Raw genomic sequence first — 20,249 nt, 5'->3', positions numbered from 1 at the left:
CAATACTAAGTGCATTTCTTAAATAGATAAGAGTATTACTGAAGATTTTAATGTGTTACAGTGTTATTATGCATCCACAAAGGCAGTGTTGTAATCTAGTTCACCATTAGTCTTAATATTTAGCAATAAAGGAAAATAACTAATCTTTAGCTCATTTTTATTAATAGTAGATATTTAAAGAAAATAATGTTAGCCTTTCGATAAATTGTTTAATGGGTTAGCTATCAATTAAAATGATTCAATGCCTTTTATCATTCTGATGTGTAAAACATACAGAGATCTAATGGTAAGAAAAAAATAAGAAAGAAATGTATTTTAATACTATAATATATTAAAACATAATTATGTTTCTATTAAGAAAGTAAGAACTATTTATTTCCTTGTCTGGGGACTATTTGTAAATAGGGAAATCTATTTGTATTTTTCCAAGAAAAATCAGAATGTTATGGTCCCTATCTTAGATGAAGGTACAGGGAAATAGCATTTTGTGATGTAAATATTGTATAGTTTTAGTGTTTTCTATGTTGTACCTTGAACTCCAAGAGATGCTGAGCAAGAATCTTTTCCAGCATCATTGCTAGCATAACATGTGTAAACACCAGAATCAACTTTGCTGACTTTTAGAATCTTCAAGTGAGCTCGGTTTTCTGTAAAGCTGATCTTGTAGTTGCCACCAGAGCGAATCTCTCTGTTGTCTTTGGCCCATGTAACTTTAAAAGGTTGTGTGCCAGTAACATGACAATCAAAATTAGCAGCTTCACCAATTGGAGTATTGATATTTTCCGGTTTGATATCAAAAAGAGGTGGTGATTTGGGTTCTGTAAGTAAAGAGGAAGATTATAATAATGTATTTCTTGATAAATTATATCTGACTGTGTTACATTAAATTCTTTAATATGAATCTGCAACACATTTCTTAAAATGGCACAAACCTGTAAGAATAAGTTTGCCACTTGAAGATGCAGTACCAATGGGGTTGGATGCCGTGCAAGAATACTGACCAGCATGGCCAACGTTAGTACTCAAAATCTGAATTGTTGCTACATTGTCTATATATGATGTTTGAACATTATTGTCATCTCTCAAAAGAACACCGTCTTTATACCAAGACACCTCAATGGGTTCAGAACCATTAATACGGCAGTCAAAAGTGACAGGCAACCCAATATTTTCTTGAACATCCTTTACTTTTCTTGCAAATGATGGTGCAACTTTACGCTCTGCAAAAAAATAAGGTTGTGGTAAAGGAAACCGTATTGTATGGTTAATAAACATTTAAACCAAAAAAACTGTGAGTTATTGGGCTGAAGAGGTAAAAAAGAAATTGTCACCTTGTACGTTCAAAAGAGTATTGGAAGATGTAGATCCGACCATGTTTTCAGCTTTGCAAATATACTCGCCACTATCATTTTTATCCACTTTGCTGAAAACTAAAGTGGCCACATTGTTCTTTAAATACATTTTGTAAGCTGGAGTTGATCTCAGCTTTGTGTCTCCCTTATACCAAGAAACCTTTATTTCTGGAGTACCACCAATTTGGCACTGTAAAGATGTGGATTCTCCAACTGTAACCTCCACTGGTTCCAATGGGGCAATGAAATAAGGTGGTTCTAAGGAATAAATAAGGAAGTTAAGTACCTTAATAAAAAAAGATACCAGTATATGTGTTTATGAAGCAGTAGATACCAAAGAGGTACAGACCTAGAACTGACAGTAATGCACTGCATGTATCATGACCAGCTTCATTCTCCACGTGACAAGTATATTCTCCATCATCTTCTTGTGTAGCACTAAATATTTCTAGTATGCAAGATTTTTCTGTTGTGGTAATGCTACACCTTTCAGACTGTCTTAAATCTTTCCCATTCTTTTTCCAGTTAACCATGATAGTGGGAGACCCAGTGTATGTACATTCCAAAGTTATGGGCTTTCCAGACTCTACATTAGAGTCATTCAATTTTTTCACAAAAGTTGCTGGTGCTATTTAAGAATAAGAAAGAATACAAGATTTAAGACTGATATTTGTAATGGAGATGCAGTAAGGGCTATAGATATCAATTTACTGAGCAACTAACCTTTCACCAAAAGATGTGTTGTGCATACATCTTTCCCAGCATCATTAACTATCATGCAAGTATATTCTCCACTTTGCATTGTATCAACATCATATAACTCCAGTACAGCAAATGAATTTTTCAAAGAAATATTACAGTTGCTTCCAGGCAGTAATTCACTGTTTCCTCTAAACCAATGCACTTTAAAGGGAGGAGATCCTTTAATAACACTGGTAAAGGTCACATTCGAGCCAGGCAAGACTTCCTGAGGATCAGGTTTTCTTATAAAAGAAGGTGGTTCTGGGTAAAGTAACAATACAATAATTAGGATTAAAAAACACCCCTTCAATTACAAGATTTGTAAAAGCAAAGATTATGATCATCAAAAAGATGTTCTGTCAAAGAAAGTCAATATATACTGACCTTGAACAGTCAGTGAAGCACTGCATTCATCATCCCCTGCAACATTAGAAGCTTTACAGGTGAAAGTTCCAACATCTGATGATCCTAGGTCATTTACGGTTAAGGCACAGACATTGTCTGTATAGGTGATTTCATATTTGTCACTGCTGACAATTTTGTTGCCATTTTGATACCAAGAAATAGAGATAGGAGGAGACCCAGATACTTTGCATTCCAAACGAGTAGAAGATCCCAACACGCTGTTGGTATCTTTCAGTTTTCTTGTGAAAGATGGTGGAATAACACGATCTGAAAGTACAGTCAGACCAAGTAAGAAATGGAAACCATGATTTGTGGGTATTAATTTAACACTGAAAAGTTCAGTGATTAAAAAAAATATAATTAGGAAACTAACCGAGAACATCAACTGAAACAGTGCAGCTACTTTCTCCAACGTCATTCATGACCTCAAATGTGTATGCCCCACTGTCTCCCTTTTCAGCCATGAGAATTTTAAGTGTTGATGTCTTGTTAAAGAAACTAATTGAATACTTTTTGTCACTCTTCAGCTCCTTAGCATTTTTGTACCACTTAGTAACAAGTTCTGGTGAGCCAGCAACTGTGCATTCTAAAGAACAAGTTTCACCAGCTGTAACTCGTGTTGGCTCCGGTTTCTCTATAATTGTTGCTGGTTCTGAAATAAAAATAAAATATGGCACTTTCAAAACCACACCTACATCTGTTCTGGAACACACAAATAGACAACCTGTGGATTTCCTTTAAACCTACAACCCCAAGTATACCATTCTATACTGGATAATGTAGTTAAGGAAATTATGAAAACTGTCATGTAGTGTAGGTTTTCAGTCTGAAAACCTACACTGCATTGTTTTTTAATACTTGACAACTGTATTTACTGGATTAAACAAAGAAAATATTTTCTCAATATAATGGAATGCACTAACCTATTATAGAAAGCATTGCTGCACACTCTCTCATGCCCACTTCATTTACTGCTTGGCATGTATATTTCCCTGAACTTGATGATTCTGTGCTGGCAATTTGCAAAGCAGCCACGTTGTTAACATAAGATATTTTTATATTTTCACTCTCTCTAACAATGTCTCCTTTGTCTTTAAGCCAGGTGATTGATATTGGCTGGGATCCTTCCGTTGTGGCCTGTAATTCTGTTGCTTCACCAATAAGACATGAGACATCACTTAGCTTCTTCACAAACCTTGGCGGCTCTATTGAAGAAAATAGGTTTTTTTATAAGAATACTTTTTTTTCACAAGAATACTTTTTATATAAAGAGTAAGTGACCTATTATATGCCATTTAGATAATGGAATATGCAAACCTTTAAACTTGATAGCACTAACGCAGTTGTCACTTCCAACTTCATTAACAGCTTTGCACTGATATTCACCAATATCTGAAGAATCAACACTTAGAACATGAAGTCTAGCAAGGGATTCTTTGGAAGAAACCTTATACTTCTTACTACTTCGGATTTGTCTCCTATCTTTGAACCAAGCTACTTCAAATGGTGGGGTTCCCAAAAGTTCACATTCAAAGTTGACATCAACACCTTTTAAAACCTCCACTGGTGTTGGCTTTTTAGAAAAAACAGGAGGTTCTATGGAAACCAAAAATAAAATAAAATAACAATTAGGTATAATAGAAAGTCACGTTTGCAAAAGTAGAAATCGTTTTTTAATAAAGGAATGTCCTAGAGTTGAAAGGACTATGTTGCCATTTTAACTGTTTCTTACTTTTAATGGAAAATTGATATTATCTAAAGTGAAATAGTTGTAGGTTTATCTGTTTTAACACAGAACAAAGCTTGAAAGGGGTAGGGTAGCGGGATATATTGTATAGCACATATTTGCTATGAGAACACAGAGGCCATATCACTGAAGAGGAGATGGCGACAAACATTCCCTAAAAACATTATTTCAACTTTTTATTAAAAAAATTGTAATAATGTTTACACTACTATATATACTTCTATTTGGTTTTTTAGTTATTTGACTGCTGGTGATAATGAAATTGATAATTATTATAAAATATTAAATTGGCTTACAAAAATAGAGTTTTTGTAAATTTAAGTAGAACTAAATTTTGCTGATAGCCATATGGCCTGGAATCAGTTACCATGTTTTCAATCTAGTTGTTCTAAGTTCTAAGTTTTGTGTAAATGTAGTCAAAATATCCAACTAAACCAGGGGTCCCCAACCTTTTTTACCCATAAGCCACATTCAAATGTAAAAAGAGTTGGGGAGCAACGCAAGCATGAAAATTTCCTGGGGAGGGGGTTGCAAATAAAGACTGTTATTGGCTATGTGGTAGTCCCTATATGGACTGGCAGCTTACAGGAGACTCTTTTTGACAGTTAAACCTGTTTTTATGCAACCAAAACCTGCCTCCAAGCCAGGAATTAAAAAAATAAGGACCTGCTTTGAGGCCACTGGGAGCAACAATGGGTTGGGGAGCAACATGTTGCTCACGAGCCACTGGTTGGGGATCAATGAACTAACCCATTATTATTTAAGGGAAACCAAAATAGAGAGTTTTTTTGGAGAATTAAACAGCATAATATATAACGTTTAATTATCCAGTAAAACTCTAAACAACTATTCAAATTTTACTGTGCAGAAAAAATACATTAAAAAAAATAATGAATTAAATAACATTGAACCTTTTACTGAGACTGCTGTGCTGCAGCTTGCACAGCCTGCATCATTATGAACTTCACAGGTGTAATCTCCACTGTCCTCAAGGCTGAAATTAGAAATTTCAAGCACTGCCACGGAATCAGCAAAGGACATGATGTACTTTTCAGTAGGATGAAGTTCAGTTTCATTTTTGTACCACGTAACTTTGATTTCAGGAGATCCACTAATTTTGCATTCAAACTGAGAGGATCCACCAAGTTTCACAATCCGTGATGGTTCTAGCTTCTTAACAAACTTTGGAGGTTCTATGAAATTAGATGGGTATAAATAACTATCTAGTCAACCACATGAAACATATACAGAACTTCCAAAATAATTGTCTAAAGCATTCAGGTGTATTATAGGAATGCTACCTTTACTAATATTCTAATGAAAGCTACCCTAAAATCTTTTCTCTGCTAGTTCCATTTTTTCTAAAATACTAATGCTACTCTGTATTTTGGAAAGAAAAACATAATTTTTTTTAAAAAAAAGATAGACACGTATACATAGAAGAACACAGAAAGAAGAGGTTTTGCCATTGTATACAAGATATTTAAAGAATCACATTTATGTATAGCAATGTATACCTTTGACACTCAGTTCAGCTGAACAAGATTCTTTTCCAACATCATTGGTGGCGAGGCAAGAGTACAGACCTGAATCTCCTTTGCCTACTTTTAGAATTCTCAGATGAGCTATATTACTAATGTATGTAATCTTATAATTCCCTCCTGTCTTGATTTCCTTGTTTTCTTTGGTCCATGTCACCTTAATAGGTTGTGTTCCAGAAATATGACACTGGAAATCTCCACTCTCTCCAAGGACTGCACCAATTGGCATTGCCCTTTTATCAAAGAAGGGTGGCCTTTTAGGTTCTATAAATCAAAATAAACACCATACAGCTTAGTTTAATGTAACAAGAGAAAAAATAGCCACATATCAGAATTCCCAAAAGAGTGAATGATGACTTGTGCGTCTAGAAACACAAACCTGTTATTGTGAGTTTAGCTGTAGAAGTTGCGGTTCCTACAGAATTCATAGCTGTACAAGAATATTGGCCAGTGTGAGCCATCTCAGCTTCAAGAATACGAAGACTAGCTACATTGTTTACAAATGATATCTGTACATTATTATCATCTGTCAAAAGCACACCATCCTTGTACCAAGAGACCTCAATGGGTTCAGAACCATTTATACGGCAATCAAACTTTACTGGCTTTCCTATGGTTTCCTCAATATCTTTCATTTTCCTTGCAAATGAAGGAGGGAGTTGGCGGTCTGAAAAAGAGTAAGTGTATCAGGGATGTTGGTTTAGCTTACTAATTTTTTTCATGCCTATGTTTTACAAATATCAAAGAGATGCAAGAGAGACATGAGTACCCCAGATAAATAAGAAAATCACCTTGAACCGTAAGAACAGCTTTGGAAGAAGCATGTCCGACAGAGTTTTCTGCTTTGCATATATACTCTGCAGAATCATTTTTATCCACTTTGCTGAATGCAAGGGTTGCAACATTGTTGGAGAAGTAAACTTTGCATCCTGGAGTTGATCTTAGTTTTGTATCACCTTTGTACCAAGACACTTGGATTTCTGGAGTTCCTCCAACTTGACATTGTAGTGATGTTGAATCACCAACTGTTGTTTCTATATCTTCTAATTTTGTAACAAAGTAGGGTGGTTCTATTAAAGCAATATTTATTGTTACTACAAATTTTCAAAACCCATACTTGGAATAATTTCAAGTAAGAAAGTAGAAAAAAATAACAGACAACGCACCTAGAACTGTCACTAAAGCTTGGCTAACATCCTGACCAGCTTCATTCTCAATTCTACAAGTGTATTCGCCATCATCTTCTTTAGTACTACTTAAAACTTCCAGTATACAAGATTTCTCTGTTGTAGTTAGGTTGCAGTTCTCACTTTGTGATATCTCAGCTCCATTTTTTTCCCAAGTGACATAAATTGGAGGAGTTCCAGTATAAATACTTTCCAAGATAATTGGCTTTCCAGTTTCTACACTGTAATCTTTGATTTTTTTCACAAAAGTAGCTGGTTCTGATTTGAGAAGACACAAAGTTAGCTGCTATCACCAGAAAAAATATATGGATGCAATTTACAAAAGCATGCAATGTCTATATTACCTTTCACAAAAAGACGTGTAGTACACGAATCTTTTCCTGCATCATTAGAAACAACACATGTATAATCACCACTGTTAATTGTATCTAACTCATACAATTCCAGAACTGCTACATAATCTTTTAGTTTGATTGCATATGTTGGTCCAGATGTAAGTTCGCTGCTTCCCTTAAACCAGAGCACTTTAAATGGCGGTGTTCCTTTAATAACACTGGTAAAAGACACATTCATGCCAGGGAGAGCTTCTAATGGTTCTGGTGTCTTCGCAAACGAAGGAGGCTCTGAAGATTTATCAGGCAATTCATAAGAATGAAAGACATAAAAGGATATTTAATGCAACAGAAATGGAAGAATATGTTTTAAGAGTAGAGTTTAATCAAGAATACAATATTTCTGGCAATTAATGAAAGACTGCCACTCCCACCCTTTACCAAGCAGTTTTACTGACCTTGTACAGTCATGTTAGCACTGCATTCATCTTTTCCAGCAGCATTAGATGCTACACATGTGTAACTACCAGTGTCAGAAGATTCTAGATTGTTCATCTTCAAAACACAGAGATTATCTGAGAAGTCAATCTCATATTTATCTCCACTTGAAAGTTTTCTTCCATTATGAAGCCAAGATATAGACATTGGTGATGAGCCTGTAACCTTGCATTCCATTACAATAGAAGTACCTAATGCACCAGTTGTTTCCTTTAGCTTTTTGGTGAAAAAAGGCGGTATTATACGATCTATTTAAGGTAAAGAACAAATAAAAATACTTTAGAAAACCTCTTAAACAAGGCACTTATAGCTATTTTTCTTGTTAATACGCGAAAAGAATCCACTAACCAAGAACATCAACTGTGGCAGTGCAGCTGCTTTTTCCAACATTGTTTTTCACCTCGAAAGTGTATTCTCCAGTGTCTGCAATTTCTACAGACATAATTTTAATTGAGGCAACTTTATTGTAGAGACTAATTTTGTATTTTTGGTTACTTGTCAATTCTTTTCCATCCTTAAACCAACTTGCTGAAAGTTCTGGTGTGCCTGCCACTATACACTCAATTGTGCACACGTCTCCTGCAGTAACTTTTATGTTCTCTGGTTTTTCTATTATTGTTGCAGGCTCTGAAACAAAATACAGCTGTCATAAGTCATTGCTTTTAGATTTAATAACTCAAATTCAAAGGGCTTAAAAGAAACTCATGATCCCTAATTAAGAGAGAGTTTAAGTATTGATGGGGTGTTTTTTTATCTTTAAATTTCATGATATTGTTAAAAATGATTGTCTTAGATATGAAGCAAAGGCTGATTCAAATTAAATTCAGTCTAACCCAGAGAATTATGTCTGGGAGATTTGCACTGAATTCGTTAATCAGGTTGAAAATAACCTGAATGATTTTTGGATAAAGGTTGCTTTGTGTATAAACAAGAGAATGTAGCTGTTTTGGAAACTGTTATATCTATTACATGGGTTAATTTGATTGATTGTTTACCAATGAAAATTAACATCGATTTTATGAACTTTACATTCATGGGATAGAATTCACTAATTAGTTATATAGGTATACTAGGTATAATAATTAATTGCTACAAATCCAGAACTGAGCCTATTCATTGAATGGAAAGGGAAAGGTTTGACTTATTGGGTTTTCATATTTTTACCTAGTACTGTCACGTTGGCTATACATTCTCTCATTCCAGCATCGTTTTTGATCTGGCATATGTATTTTCCTGCATTTGTTAATTCGGCTTTTCTGATCTGTAGTGTTGCAATGTTTTCAAAGTGAGAAATCTTAATATTTTCACTTTCTCTGATGACATCCTCCTTTTCCTTCAACCAAAGAACTGAGATTGGCTGAGAGCCCTCTATAACTGCTTGTAATTCAAGAGATTCACCAGAAATGATTGATACACTGTCAACTTTCTTCACAAATCTTGGTGGTTCTGAACAAAAAAGATGAAGTTGTATTAAAAATGTAAGAGACTTTGTTTGTTAAACCTTATTAGATTAAAAAATAGTCATAAAATTACCTTTTAACTTTAAAGTACATATGCAAGAATCTGTTCCCACATCATTTGTAGCTTTACAGTGATAATCTCCAATGTCTGCTGTTTCCACATTGAGTATATGAACACATGCAATATGTTGTTTAGAGGTGATCTTATATTTTTTGCTACTTCTGATTTGTCTCCTATCTTTGAACCAAGTTATTTCGAAAGGTGCTGTTCCCAAGAGTTCGCATTCAAGACTTACATCCACTCCTTTAAGAATTTCAGCAGGACTAGGCTTCCTGCAGAACACAGGAGGCTCTACAAAATAATTTAAGAAGATTATTACATTGTATAAAACCATTTTTGATTCCCTATTTATGTATCTTACGATTAAAAATTATTTGAAATTGTGAGCAAACTCTTAAGGATAAAAACATACCCTTTTGTCCTTTTGTATATTTATATGGGGTTGTACATTTTTTTGTGTAAAAAGAGCATGAATTGACAACTTTAAATATTATGGGCCAGATTCTATTCAGTTATCTCATGGATTATCACAAGATTTTTCCCCATTCATGTAATTAACTGTAATGTTTTTCTGAATTGAATTGAATCTCAAATGTAAACTTGTACATATGTTTTCACATAATAAAACTTACTGAATTTAATATGGCCCTAAATGGAAAGTAATAGAGGCTGCTATATTGCCTATTATTTACTAAAGCCATCAATAAAAGAACCTAATAATTATGACAAATTTATGGTGCTCTTGTGTTAAAAAAATGCTATTTTAGGTGTAGATTAATATTATAGCTCTGATGAGCATACTTTACTAATGCATGTCGTGTGCAGCAATTGCCTCAAACCTACAATTTTAGTGAAAAATCGTTTGACTCTATGTTCCAGGTGTTCTAAGTCTGTTTGTATAAATACAAAGCTATGACCTCCTATGTAAGATAATTCTCTTTTAATTACTATTAATTTACCATTACTTTTATTACATCTAAAAATGTACCTATTAACAGAGAGCTCTTTTACAATTTCTGGGAGCAATGCTATGCAAAAATTGGCCTCAGAATAGTGGCCCATTAAAAGCCATACACATGTATCTACTTGTGCTCCTCTATACAAGCACTGGGTCCCTATCTGCCAATTGCACCTACTTTTAAAGCATGATGTTTCTGAACATAATTTTAACTGTATATGTCATGTTACGTTTGAGAGTTCATTAAGTTTGTATACAAGTAGGGCAATAAAGCAATGAACAAAAAAAACTTTTAAAAATTTGAAATACATTTCTAACCTTTGGCTACAATCTTGATACTGCAGCTTGCACTGCCAGCATCATTGCTTGCCTCGCAGGTATAGTCACCACTGTCTTCTGTGCCGAGGTTGTTAATTTCAAGAACAGGTATAAAATCAATAAAGGACATACTGTATTTGTCACTGCTTTTAATTTCAGTGTCATTTTTGTACCAGGTGATTTTAATTTCTGGAGATCCACTTATTTTGCATTCACAACGTATGGAATCACCTATTTTTACCACTTTGGTTGTTTCTAGCTTCTTGATAAATTTTGGTGGTTCTACGAAGCCAAAGAAAGAAGAGAAGAAATCAAAAAACAATTATTAGAAAACAGAAGAGCAGTTGTTATAGATGATCCTGGAAATAAGAGGAAGCATTTTTGTGAAAGATATTTCTAAGAACGCAAGATTTAGCTGAACATCAGACCACAAGACAAACATTAAAAAAAGACAAGCAGATCTTCGCACCTGGTACAATCAACATTGTGCTACAAGAGTCGCTACCAACATCGTTGGTAACTTGGCATGTGTAGCGTCCACTGCTTGAACCATCAACAGTGAAGAGGTTCAAAAAGCCTATTGACCCTTCCATTCCAAGAAAACATTTTGTTCCAGAAAGAAGTTCAACATCTTCTTTAAACCATTTAATCGAGAATGGCGGAGTTCCCTTAACTTCAACTTTAAAGTCTACCAAAGAATCGGGAATTGCCTTTTGACTTTTAGGTTTTTCAATGAAGCTTGGTGGCTCTGTGATGTTGAGAAAAGAGTATTTAAATAAACCACTAAAAGTAAAGTCACAAACTAAAAATGTTATACATAAATTGCATGAATAACTGAAAATAGGTTTTTGAAGAGGACTGACAAGATTTAAAGAAGAGAAGAGAAGAAGTCATGTCAAACCTTTGACAGTGAGGACTCCACTGCACTCAGCACTTCCTGCCACATTGGTCACTTTACATTTATAATTGCCATTATCAGATGGATCAAGATTTACAATGGTCAGAGATATTGTATTTTCATGGCAAAGAGGTCTGTGCTTTGCGCTATGTATGATTTCATTCCCATCTTTATACCACAGAGAGCTTATAGGAAGGGAGCCAGATACTTTGCATTCCATTTGAATAGAAGATCCCAGCACTTTATCCATTTTTGTTAATTTTTTTGTAAAAGATGGCGGTATAGCTTGATCTGCCCAACAAAAATAACAAAGTATGACTAGTTATTCCTTATGACTAATGAGACAGGTCTGTCCATTAAGTATGTTAAAAATTCAAAATTAACAAACCTAGAACGTCTAAGAAGGATGTACAACTACTGCTTCCGAAATCATTTTCAACCTTAAACATGTACTCTCCACTATCTTCTTTGCTCACGGATTGAATCCTCAGTCTTGATATATTATCCTCAAAACTTAATGTATAGAATCTGCTTGGCATCAGAGGCCTGCCATCTTTAAACCACTTTACTTGCAACTCAGGCGTCCCAGCCACTGTGCACTCCAAAGTCACTGGATCTCTATCAGTCACACTCACTGATTTAGGTCTTTCTATGATTACTGCTGGTTCTGGGATAAACATCAAAAGGTGTTAATACATGTATATATCCCAAATGGTGAATGTATTATAAAAGCTGACACAAAACAAAATCTCCAACCAACCTTGAGCTATGAGTGAAGCAAAGCACTTTTCGCTCCCTGATTCATTTGTAGCTTGACAAATGTATCTGCCAGGGTGGTGTGTTTCAACACTTCTAATATACAGTGTTGCAATGTTATTCTCAAATGTAATAAGAGTGTTGTCATCTTGCTCTACAATTTTATCTCCTTTTATCCATGATACTGACAAAGGGGGGGACCCTGCTACAGCACACTGAAATACAGCAGAACTTCCAAGAACAGTGGTAACATTTTCTATCTTCTGAAGGAAGGATGGAGGCTCTAAATAGATAAAGTAATTTGAAAGAAAGAAAATATTATTTCCTTTGCTAAGTTCAATGCAATGCTATGCATTTTGCTATAAAAACTCAACTGAAACTAACCTTTCAAATGAACAGTAGCACTGCAAGAACAACCACCTGCCTCATTTGATATAGTACACTGGTATTCACCAGCATCAGAGAATTCACACTTATAAATATGAAGCTCAAATTCTGACTCCTTTTGAACTAATGAATATTTTTTACTGCTTCGAATCTCTTTCTTGTTCTTTGACCAGGTTACTTCATATGGAGGGGTACCAAAGACTTCGCAAGTCAGCTTCACATCTGAAGCATTCACAACCTCAACAGGCTCAAATGTTGTCTTAAACGTAGGGGCTTCTACAATGTGGTGAAAAAGGGGATAGTTTACAAAACAATTCCAAAGCAACTATCGATGTTTGAAGGATAATTGCATGTTTACAGAAAAACGAACCTTTTACTTTTACATCAATACTGCAGCTCTCACTGCCAGCCTCATTGGAAGCCTCACACACATAAATACCACTATCACCAATATCAGAATCAGTAATTTCAAGGGTTGCAATTCCATCTACAAATGAAATTCTGTGCTTATCACTGATGTCATTTCCATCCAAGTACCAAGTGACTTTAATTTCAGGTGTGCCTGTTATTTGGCATTGGAAAAATGTTGATTCCCCTTTTCTGAGCATCAAAAATGGACTTGGTTTCTTAACAAATCTTGGAGGTTCTAAATATAGAGAAAAATTAACATCAAATTAACTTCTAACATAAAAATGAATTTAACAGGAGTTTTTTAGGTGTATTAATTAACCGAAAATGGCCAACCTTTAACAAAGAGAGTTGCTCTACAAGTTGCTGTACCAACATCGTTGGTGATTTGGACAGTGTAAATTCCAGTGTCGGTGACTTTGGCTGATTGCAATTCAAGGATACTTGATGACTCATCCTTCCAAATGGAACGATTTGCACCTGAAAGCAGTTCCTTGCTATCTTTAAACCACTTTATTGCCATAGGCGTGGTACCACTCATAATAGCTTTAAACTGAACTCTAGAACCAGGAAGTGTGTCTTGTGGCAGAGGACTTTCTATAAAGTATGGAGGTTCTAAAGGATACAAATAGAAGAAAAACTTAATAAAATTAACCCCTAAAATTGACTTGGCAGATCTATATACTATAAAAAAGTAAAAATGCAAACCTTTTACTGTTAAGTAACCACTGCACTGGTTTTTCCCTGCTTTATTTGTGGCTGCACAGGTATATGTTCCACTGTCTGAACCTTCAAGTTCATTAATTTCCATAAATGCAATGTTATCGTGGAAAGAATATTTGTACTTTCCGCTTGGCAAGATCTCCTTGTCATCCTTTAACCACTTAACAGTTATTGGATGGGAGCCAGATACGATGCATTCAAGGTTCACAAATGACCCTTTGACACTGTCCATTTTCTTTAATTTCTTTGTAAATGATGGGGGAATTATCAGATCTAATTAACAAAGAACAAAGAAAAACCATGTCAAAACTGAAACACTAATGTCCTAATATATTTGCATGGTTTTTAAAAAAATACCAACCTAGCACACTGACAGATGCAGTACAGCTGCTTCTGCCAACGTCATTCTGAACATCAAAGGTATATTCGCCACTATCGCTCTTGTCTGTTGACATAATTTTCAAGACAGAAACATTTTCTGTAAAGCTGATTTTATATTTTGCACTGAACTTTAACTCTTTCCCATCTTTGGACCACTTGGCAGTGATCTCCTTTGTTCCTGAAAATTTACACTGCAGAGTTGCAGGGTCACCTTCTGTGACATCAACAGATACTGCCTTATCGATGATTGTAGCTGGTTCTGTTATAAATTGGGGTATAGCAAAAATAAGAATTTGTTTATATCTGGGTTTATTTATCATGTTTAAAAAAGATTATTAAAAAAAAACAAACAAACCTTTAACTGCTAATATAGCAGAGCACCTTTGAATCCCTGCATCATTTTTGGCTTCACACGTATATTTTCCTCCCAGGTTGCTTTTAACAGAACCTATGTGAAGCGTTGCTACATTGTTTTTAAATATTGCTTTTATGTTTTCATCTTCCATAATTTCATCGTTGTCCTTCCACCAAGTAATTGTAATGGGCGCTGAGCCTTTCACTGCACATTGGAAAGCTACTAGCCCTCCTATGAGAGAACTGAGGTTTTCAATTTTCCGTGTAAATGTGGGGGGTTCTATCAGAAAGATGAATACCCATTAAATATCAAACTTATGCCTAACCATAATGATAAAATACAGTGCAATTTTAATATATTTGCTCTACTAACCTTTTAAAGTAACAAGTGAACTGCACACACAGCTTCCAACATCATTAAATACCCTACACTGATATTCACCAATATCCGTTGAATCAAATCTTAGAATATTAAGGCTTAGTTGCGTGTCCTGGAAGAATGTTTTGTACTTTCTACCGCTCCGTACTGGTTTGCTGTCCTTGAACCAGGAAACTTCAAAAGGAGCTGAGCCTAAAACTTCCCCTTCCAATATAACATCTGTATCTCTTAAAACGTCTGCATTTTCAAATTCTCTTTTAAATGTTGGTGGCTCTGTTGCGTGAAACAAAAAATAGCTTTCAATGTAGTCGTTAAAATTCCAATATGATACTACTACAGGTATGGGAACCATTATCCAGAATGCTCGGGACCTTTCTGGATAAGGAATCTTTCTGTAATTTGAGTCTCCATACCTTAAGTCTACTAAAGGATTATTAAAACATTAAATAAACCCAATAGGATTGATTGCCTCCAATAAGGATTAATTATTTCTTAGTTGGGATCAATTACAAGGTACTGTTTAATTATAACAGAGAAAAATTTGTAAAAATTAGAATTATTTGCTTATAATGGAGCCTATGGGAGATGACCTTCCTGCAATTCGGACTTTCTGGATAACAAGTTTCCAGATAACGGATCCCATACCTGTACTTTTTTTTTTTTTAAATTCAAATTAGGTGAAAATACTCTCAAAACACACCTTTAACTATTACTGCACAACTGCATATATCTGAACCAGCTTCATTTCTAGCCTGGCAGACATATTCACCACTGTCTTCAAGGCTTATGCTGGAAAGATGAAGAGTTGCAACTGAGTTCAAGAAAGACATGCGGCATGTATCACTCTCTTTGATTTCCCTGTCATTTTTAAACCATGTAATATTAATGCGCGGTGTTCCAGACACTTTACATTCCAGCTGTACAGAATCTCCCCTTTTAAAAAGCTGGGATGGCTCTAGTTTTTCAGTAAAAGTTGCAGGTTCTGTAAGACGTAAAGAGAATTACAAAGAGATATTATGGTATGGCACAAGGAGCATGAGAACATGTTGCTACTGTTAAGATAAAGAGAATGCAAACCTTTCACAAATACGTTTGCACTACATTCCACTGCGCCAGCTGTGTTGCTGACTTTGCAGACATAATTTCCTGAATCGGAAGTTTTCACTGCATATAGTTCCAGGGAGCTTTCAGTATTTTCTTTGGCAATATAACAAGCTCCACCAGTTTTCAGCTCTTCAACACCTTTATACCATTTTATTGACAGTGGCGGTGTTCCTTTAAAGGTGGTCTTCAAGCACACTGTAGATCCTGGCACTGCATCCAGTGAGTCTGGTTTTGCAGTAAAACTTGGCGGCTCTAAATATATTAAGAATAAAAATTGTAATGTACCCACTAAGAAGAAAAGGAGTCATGTTTTACCTAAAGAAAAAAGAGGGAGGTAAAATCTGTTTTCTCAAACCTTTCACTGTGAGAGTTCCCTTGCATTCTTTAACTCCTGCTGAATTTGTGGCTCTGCAGGTGTAAATTCCAGCATCATTCAGATTTAGGTGACTTATTTCCATTGATGCGGAACCTTCCACAAAAGATATTTTGTGTTTGTCAATGCCAAGTTCCTTATCATTTTTAAACCACGCAACTTTCATCGGCAGAGAGCCGGAGACTTTGCATTCCAGCCGGCAGAAAACATTTATTACACTGTCAATATCTCTTAGAGCTTTTGTAAATGAGGGGGGAAGTGTACGATCTGTTTGTGATAGAAATAAAGAGTATTATTACTAAATAAATCTGATTAAATCTGTATTTCCTTGGGTGTCATTATTCCCGCAGTACTTTTGCTCTGCAAAGTATCAGGAAGAATTTTAAACCCCAAGGTTTTAAGTAAGCTATTAAAGGGCAACTAATCATGAAATATTGTTGGCAACATTCACAATATATATATGCAATAGTTTCAAGACCTGATAGAAATAAACATATTTTAAAGCTGGCTGCAGTTCAACATTGTCAATGTGTCTGTTGAATAATATTCAAGGGTGCTATTTACAGACTTAAATACTAATAACAAATTGCTTGTGCTCAGCTTCATAGAGAATAGATATTTAAGATATCTTTATGGGTATTTAAAAGTCTACACATATATTATATGAATGGTGGAGGGAGGGGTTCTAAATGTACATACATTTTAGGACCTAATGGGGCTCAATGTGCACAGTTGATTAGATCTAATAAGGGACTATTTGACAATACAACATGCAGTTATTCAGGAATAGGGTAGATGTGGTGGGATTAACAAACTCATGGTTGATAGGAATGTAGATTTTGGGGTGCTGCAAGAAGGGGTGCATGGCCCATATATTGCACCAGGTATTTTAAATATCTATATTCTTGTGAATGGGACAAGATGCCTTTTCATATTGGATTAACTTTTATTTCATATTTAGTGGCCCTTTAAGAAGAGAAATGTATTGATTTATTTGACAAATAATATACTAACCTAAAACAGTAAGTGTGGTTTTGCAGCTGCTACTCCCCACATCATTGGACACCTCAAAAGAATATTCTCCGCTATCCTGAATATCAGCAGAGTAAAACTTTAGTGAAGCTATGTTATTTTTAAAGCTGATTCTGTATTTTTTCCCGGAAACTATCTCCTTTCCTTGCCTTAGCCATTTTACTTTAAGTTCTGGAGTGCCTGCAACAGTACATTCCAAAGTAGCTGGGTCGCCTGCAGTCACTTGGGTCAGTTCAGATTTTTCAATTATTTTTGCAGGTTCTATAATAAGAATTAGACAAGATTATTAGGTAGGACTGCATTATGAATGCAATGAACTTTACCAAGGTGGAATTACATGGCTAACTAACCTTTAACTATCAACTCTCCAAAACAGTTCTGGCTCCCTGCATCATTTTCAGCTATGCAGGTGTATTTTCCAGCACTGCTGAGCTGAATATTGCTAATATACAAAGTTGCAACGTTATTATCATATGTCATTTTGATTTTATCATCTTCTCGTACAACTTCTTTTCCCTTCATCCAAGAAACAGTGATGACCTCAGAACCTTTAACAACAGCTTGCATGGAAACATTGCTGCCAGCAATAGAGGTGATGTTTTCAGTCTTCTTCACAAAAGATGGTGGTTCTAATTTAAGAAAAACAAAGATGGTAATTTTACTCTGGTTCTTAAAATGCTACTGTTGAATGCACTGCCATAGGTTCAAGAAGTAAATCGTAGCATATCTACCATAGATTTACTCTGTAGGGAACTATTCCCCACTTCTACTAAATCACACAGCAGTATTTCCCTAGTTTGACTGTTTTTAGCAGTTGAAAAAAGATATTAGTAAATATTTTTCATTAAAGATATTTGTTAGTAGAAGAAAGAGTCTGGAAAGCAAAGGTCGCGGTACTAACCTTTGAGTTTGTAAGGTGCGCTGCAGATGCACTTGCCAACTTCATTGGCTACAACACATTCATAAATTCCAACATCTGCACTATTAAATGAAGAAATCTCCAAAAACACAAGAGACCTCTGTAATATCAGCCTGTATTTTTTACTACTTCGTATCTGCTTCTTGTCCTTAAACCAGCTAACGTCAAATGGTCCAGTACCAGAAACCTCGCACTGTAGTGTGGTAGTTGATCCTTTAACTACCTCTGTCAGTTCAAGTTTTTTGACGAAAGAAGGGGGTTCTAAAAAAGCATTAAATCAGTTAATAATAATGGTTACACACTTACTTTTATGTGAAATGTGCCCAGTTAATATAAATGTAAGAAACAAACCTTTGACAATAATTTCGGAAGTACAGCTTTCACACCCAGCGTCGTTTAGGGCTTCACAAGTGTAACTTCCACTATCCTCAACTCTCATATTTGTTATATCTAGTACAGCTTCTGAGTTGACGAATGACATTGTTAACGTATTACTTGGGCTAAGAGCTGTGTTATTCTTGTACCAAGTGACGTGGATCTCAGGTGAACCTTTTATTTTGCATTGAAGATGGGCAGATTCGCCCAGTTTTAACAAATAAGTTGGTTCTACTTTCTTCACAAAGGATGGTGGTTCTAAAGAAAAGGTTTTAAAAGAAGAGAGGATACCAAGACAAAAGAGGCTTGTATCAAGACGAGTCAAAAGACAACAGTGTACAAGAGATTGTGCATAACTTGTGGGCATATGTGGAATTTGTATAATATCATGTACCAGACATCACACATTTTCTACACAGATGTTTCTTTTGACCTAGTTTACTAGCACAAGTAGTCTGTAAACTTCTCTTAAAAGCAGCTTCTCTGCATTTCTAAATATTAGAAATTTATAAGAAGCAAATGTAATAACAAGAACAGGACGCAGCAACAAACCACATGTAAATCAAGACATGACACGGAAAACCTTATAAAAAAATGAACATCTAATATCTAGAAGCTACTTTTCTATGTATCTAAAGGTATAAAATCTCTGCATTAATTAAAATGTGACCTGTCCTACTCATAAACATATCTAGTTACTTATGTCATAATGTTCCAGTAATGCCTAGTCTGTGCAATTATTATCAGTGCCCCTTACCTCTTACGGTAACTGATGAAGAAGTTGAACTGCTCCCAGCATCATTGGTAGCAGTACACATGTAGTTGCCAGAATCCTTTATCTTAGCCACTGGAATTTCAAGTGATGCTACTTTGTCTTCAAAATAGATTCTATAGTCCTTGCCAGGAAGAAGTTTGTGACCATCCTTTGTCCAAGCAACAGTCACTTTTCTGTCTTCATCTACTTGGCATTCAAGACGTATGGTCTTGTTGACAGCAGAACGTAAGGGTTCTAACTCTTTGATGAAATGAGGTTTGTCAATGACTATGAGTTCAGCTTGGCATGTGTCAGTTCCAAACTTGTTAGATGCCTTGCAAGCATATAAACCCTTATCTGAAATGCTAAGATTTAAGAGCTCTAGAACATGTTTGTTGTTTGCTGCTGTAATGTGGCGATTTTCAGAAGAAGAAATGGCAAATCCATCTTTTTGCCATACTGTATCTATTACTGGAGTGCCTGACACAGTAGCCTGAAATTTAGCTTTCTTACTCACAAAAGAAGTAACAGACTCTGGTCTGGTTACAAAAGATGGAGGTAAGGCTTCTGCAAGAAAAAAACACAGTATTCAGTTTTTTGTTATATTTGATTGCATATAAATGCAGCAAATATCTAAATACAAGAATAACGCAAGAAGCTACAATCTAAAGGTCTCAATAGGAAAAGCTTGGCAGTATTTGCCATCTGTAATGGTCCGTGAAGATCTCATAAGCAATAAGGTCTGGAATGTCAAATATAAAGCAGCATTTTTTGTGTGCCTATTTCAAGGTCTGCATGTAAGCGGT

The 20,249-nt window shown here is 35.3% G+C and overlaps 1 protein-coding gene across 3 annotated transcripts in view; it reads right to left on the bottom strand.

Moving 5' to 3' along the window:
- The window catches only part of ttn (titin), a 222,150-nt gene that overhangs the window by 142,930 nt on the left and 58,971 nt on the right, over positions 1 to 20,249 (bottom strand). For all 3 annotated transcript variants that reach the window (XM_031892916.1, XM_031892917.1, XM_031892918.1), the window contains 39 exons: positions 19,447 to 20,010; positions 18,666 to 18,947; positions 18,297 to 18,575; positions 17,746 to 18,024; positions 17,378 to 17,656; positions 16,346 to 16,630; positions 15,964 to 16,242; positions 15,587 to 15,868; positions 14,881 to 15,159; positions 14,509 to 14,787; positions 14,134 to 14,412; positions 13,758 to 14,045; positions 13,386 to 13,664; positions 13,012 to 13,287; positions 12,639 to 12,917; positions 12,259 to 12,537; positions 11,887 to 12,165; positions 11,502 to 11,789; positions 11,070 to 11,348; positions 10,601 to 10,882; positions 9,337 to 9,615; positions 8,968 to 9,249; positions 8,152 to 8,430; positions 7,764 to 8,051; positions 7,318 to 7,596; positions 6,953 to 7,231; positions 6,578 to 6,856; positions 6,166 to 6,453; positions 5,763 to 6,050; positions 5,157 to 5,438; positions 3,816 to 4,094; positions 3,422 to 3,703; positions 2,872 to 3,150; positions 2,478 to 2,765; positions 2,076 to 2,354; positions 1,702 to 1,980; positions 1,332 to 1,610; positions 933 to 1,220; positions 531 to 818 (listed from right to left, as the gene is read on the bottom strand). In XM_031892916.1, the coding sequence (XP_031748776.1) occupies positions 531 to 818; positions 933 to 1,220; positions 1,332 to 1,610; positions 1,702 to 1,980; positions 2,076 to 2,354; positions 2,478 to 2,765; positions 2,872 to 3,150; positions 3,422 to 3,703; positions 3,816 to 4,094; positions 5,157 to 5,438; positions 5,763 to 6,050; positions 6,166 to 6,453; positions 6,578 to 6,856; positions 6,953 to 7,231; positions 7,318 to 7,596; positions 7,764 to 8,051; positions 8,152 to 8,430; positions 8,968 to 9,249; positions 9,337 to 9,615; positions 10,601 to 10,882; positions 11,070 to 11,348; positions 11,502 to 11,789; positions 11,887 to 12,165; positions 12,259 to 12,537; positions 12,639 to 12,917; positions 13,012 to 13,287; positions 13,386 to 13,664; positions 13,758 to 14,045; positions 14,134 to 14,412; positions 14,509 to 14,787; positions 14,881 to 15,159; positions 15,587 to 15,868; positions 15,964 to 16,242; positions 16,346 to 16,630; positions 17,378 to 17,656; positions 17,746 to 18,024; positions 18,297 to 18,575; positions 18,666 to 18,947; positions 19,447 to 20,010 (11,259 nt within the window). The remainder of the gene's footprint in view (positions 1 to 530; positions 819 to 932; positions 1,221 to 1,331; positions 1,611 to 1,701; positions 1,981 to 2,075; positions 2,355 to 2,477; positions 2,766 to 2,871; positions 3,151 to 3,421; positions 3,704 to 3,815; positions 4,095 to 5,156; positions 5,439 to 5,762; positions 6,051 to 6,165; positions 6,454 to 6,577; positions 6,857 to 6,952; positions 7,232 to 7,317; positions 7,597 to 7,763; positions 8,052 to 8,151; positions 8,431 to 8,967; positions 9,250 to 9,336; positions 9,616 to 10,600; positions 10,883 to 11,069; positions 11,349 to 11,501; positions 11,790 to 11,886; positions 12,166 to 12,258; positions 12,538 to 12,638; positions 12,918 to 13,011; positions 13,288 to 13,385; positions 13,665 to 13,757; positions 14,046 to 14,133; positions 14,413 to 14,508; positions 14,788 to 14,880; positions 15,160 to 15,586; positions 15,869 to 15,963; positions 16,243 to 16,345; positions 16,631 to 17,377; positions 17,657 to 17,745; positions 18,025 to 18,296; positions 18,576 to 18,665; positions 18,948 to 19,446; positions 20,011 to 20,249) is intronic.

Source organism: Xenopus tropicalis, chromosome 9 (assembly GCF_000004195.4).
Source record: "Xenopus tropicalis strain Nigerian chromosome 9, UCB_Xtro_10.0, whole genome shotgun sequence".
NCBI classification, from domain to species: domain Eukaryota; kingdom Metazoa; phylum Chordata; class Amphibia; order Anura; family Pipidae; genus Xenopus; species Xenopus tropicalis.
This window is presented reverse-complemented; position numbering and strand designations above follow the sequence as displayed.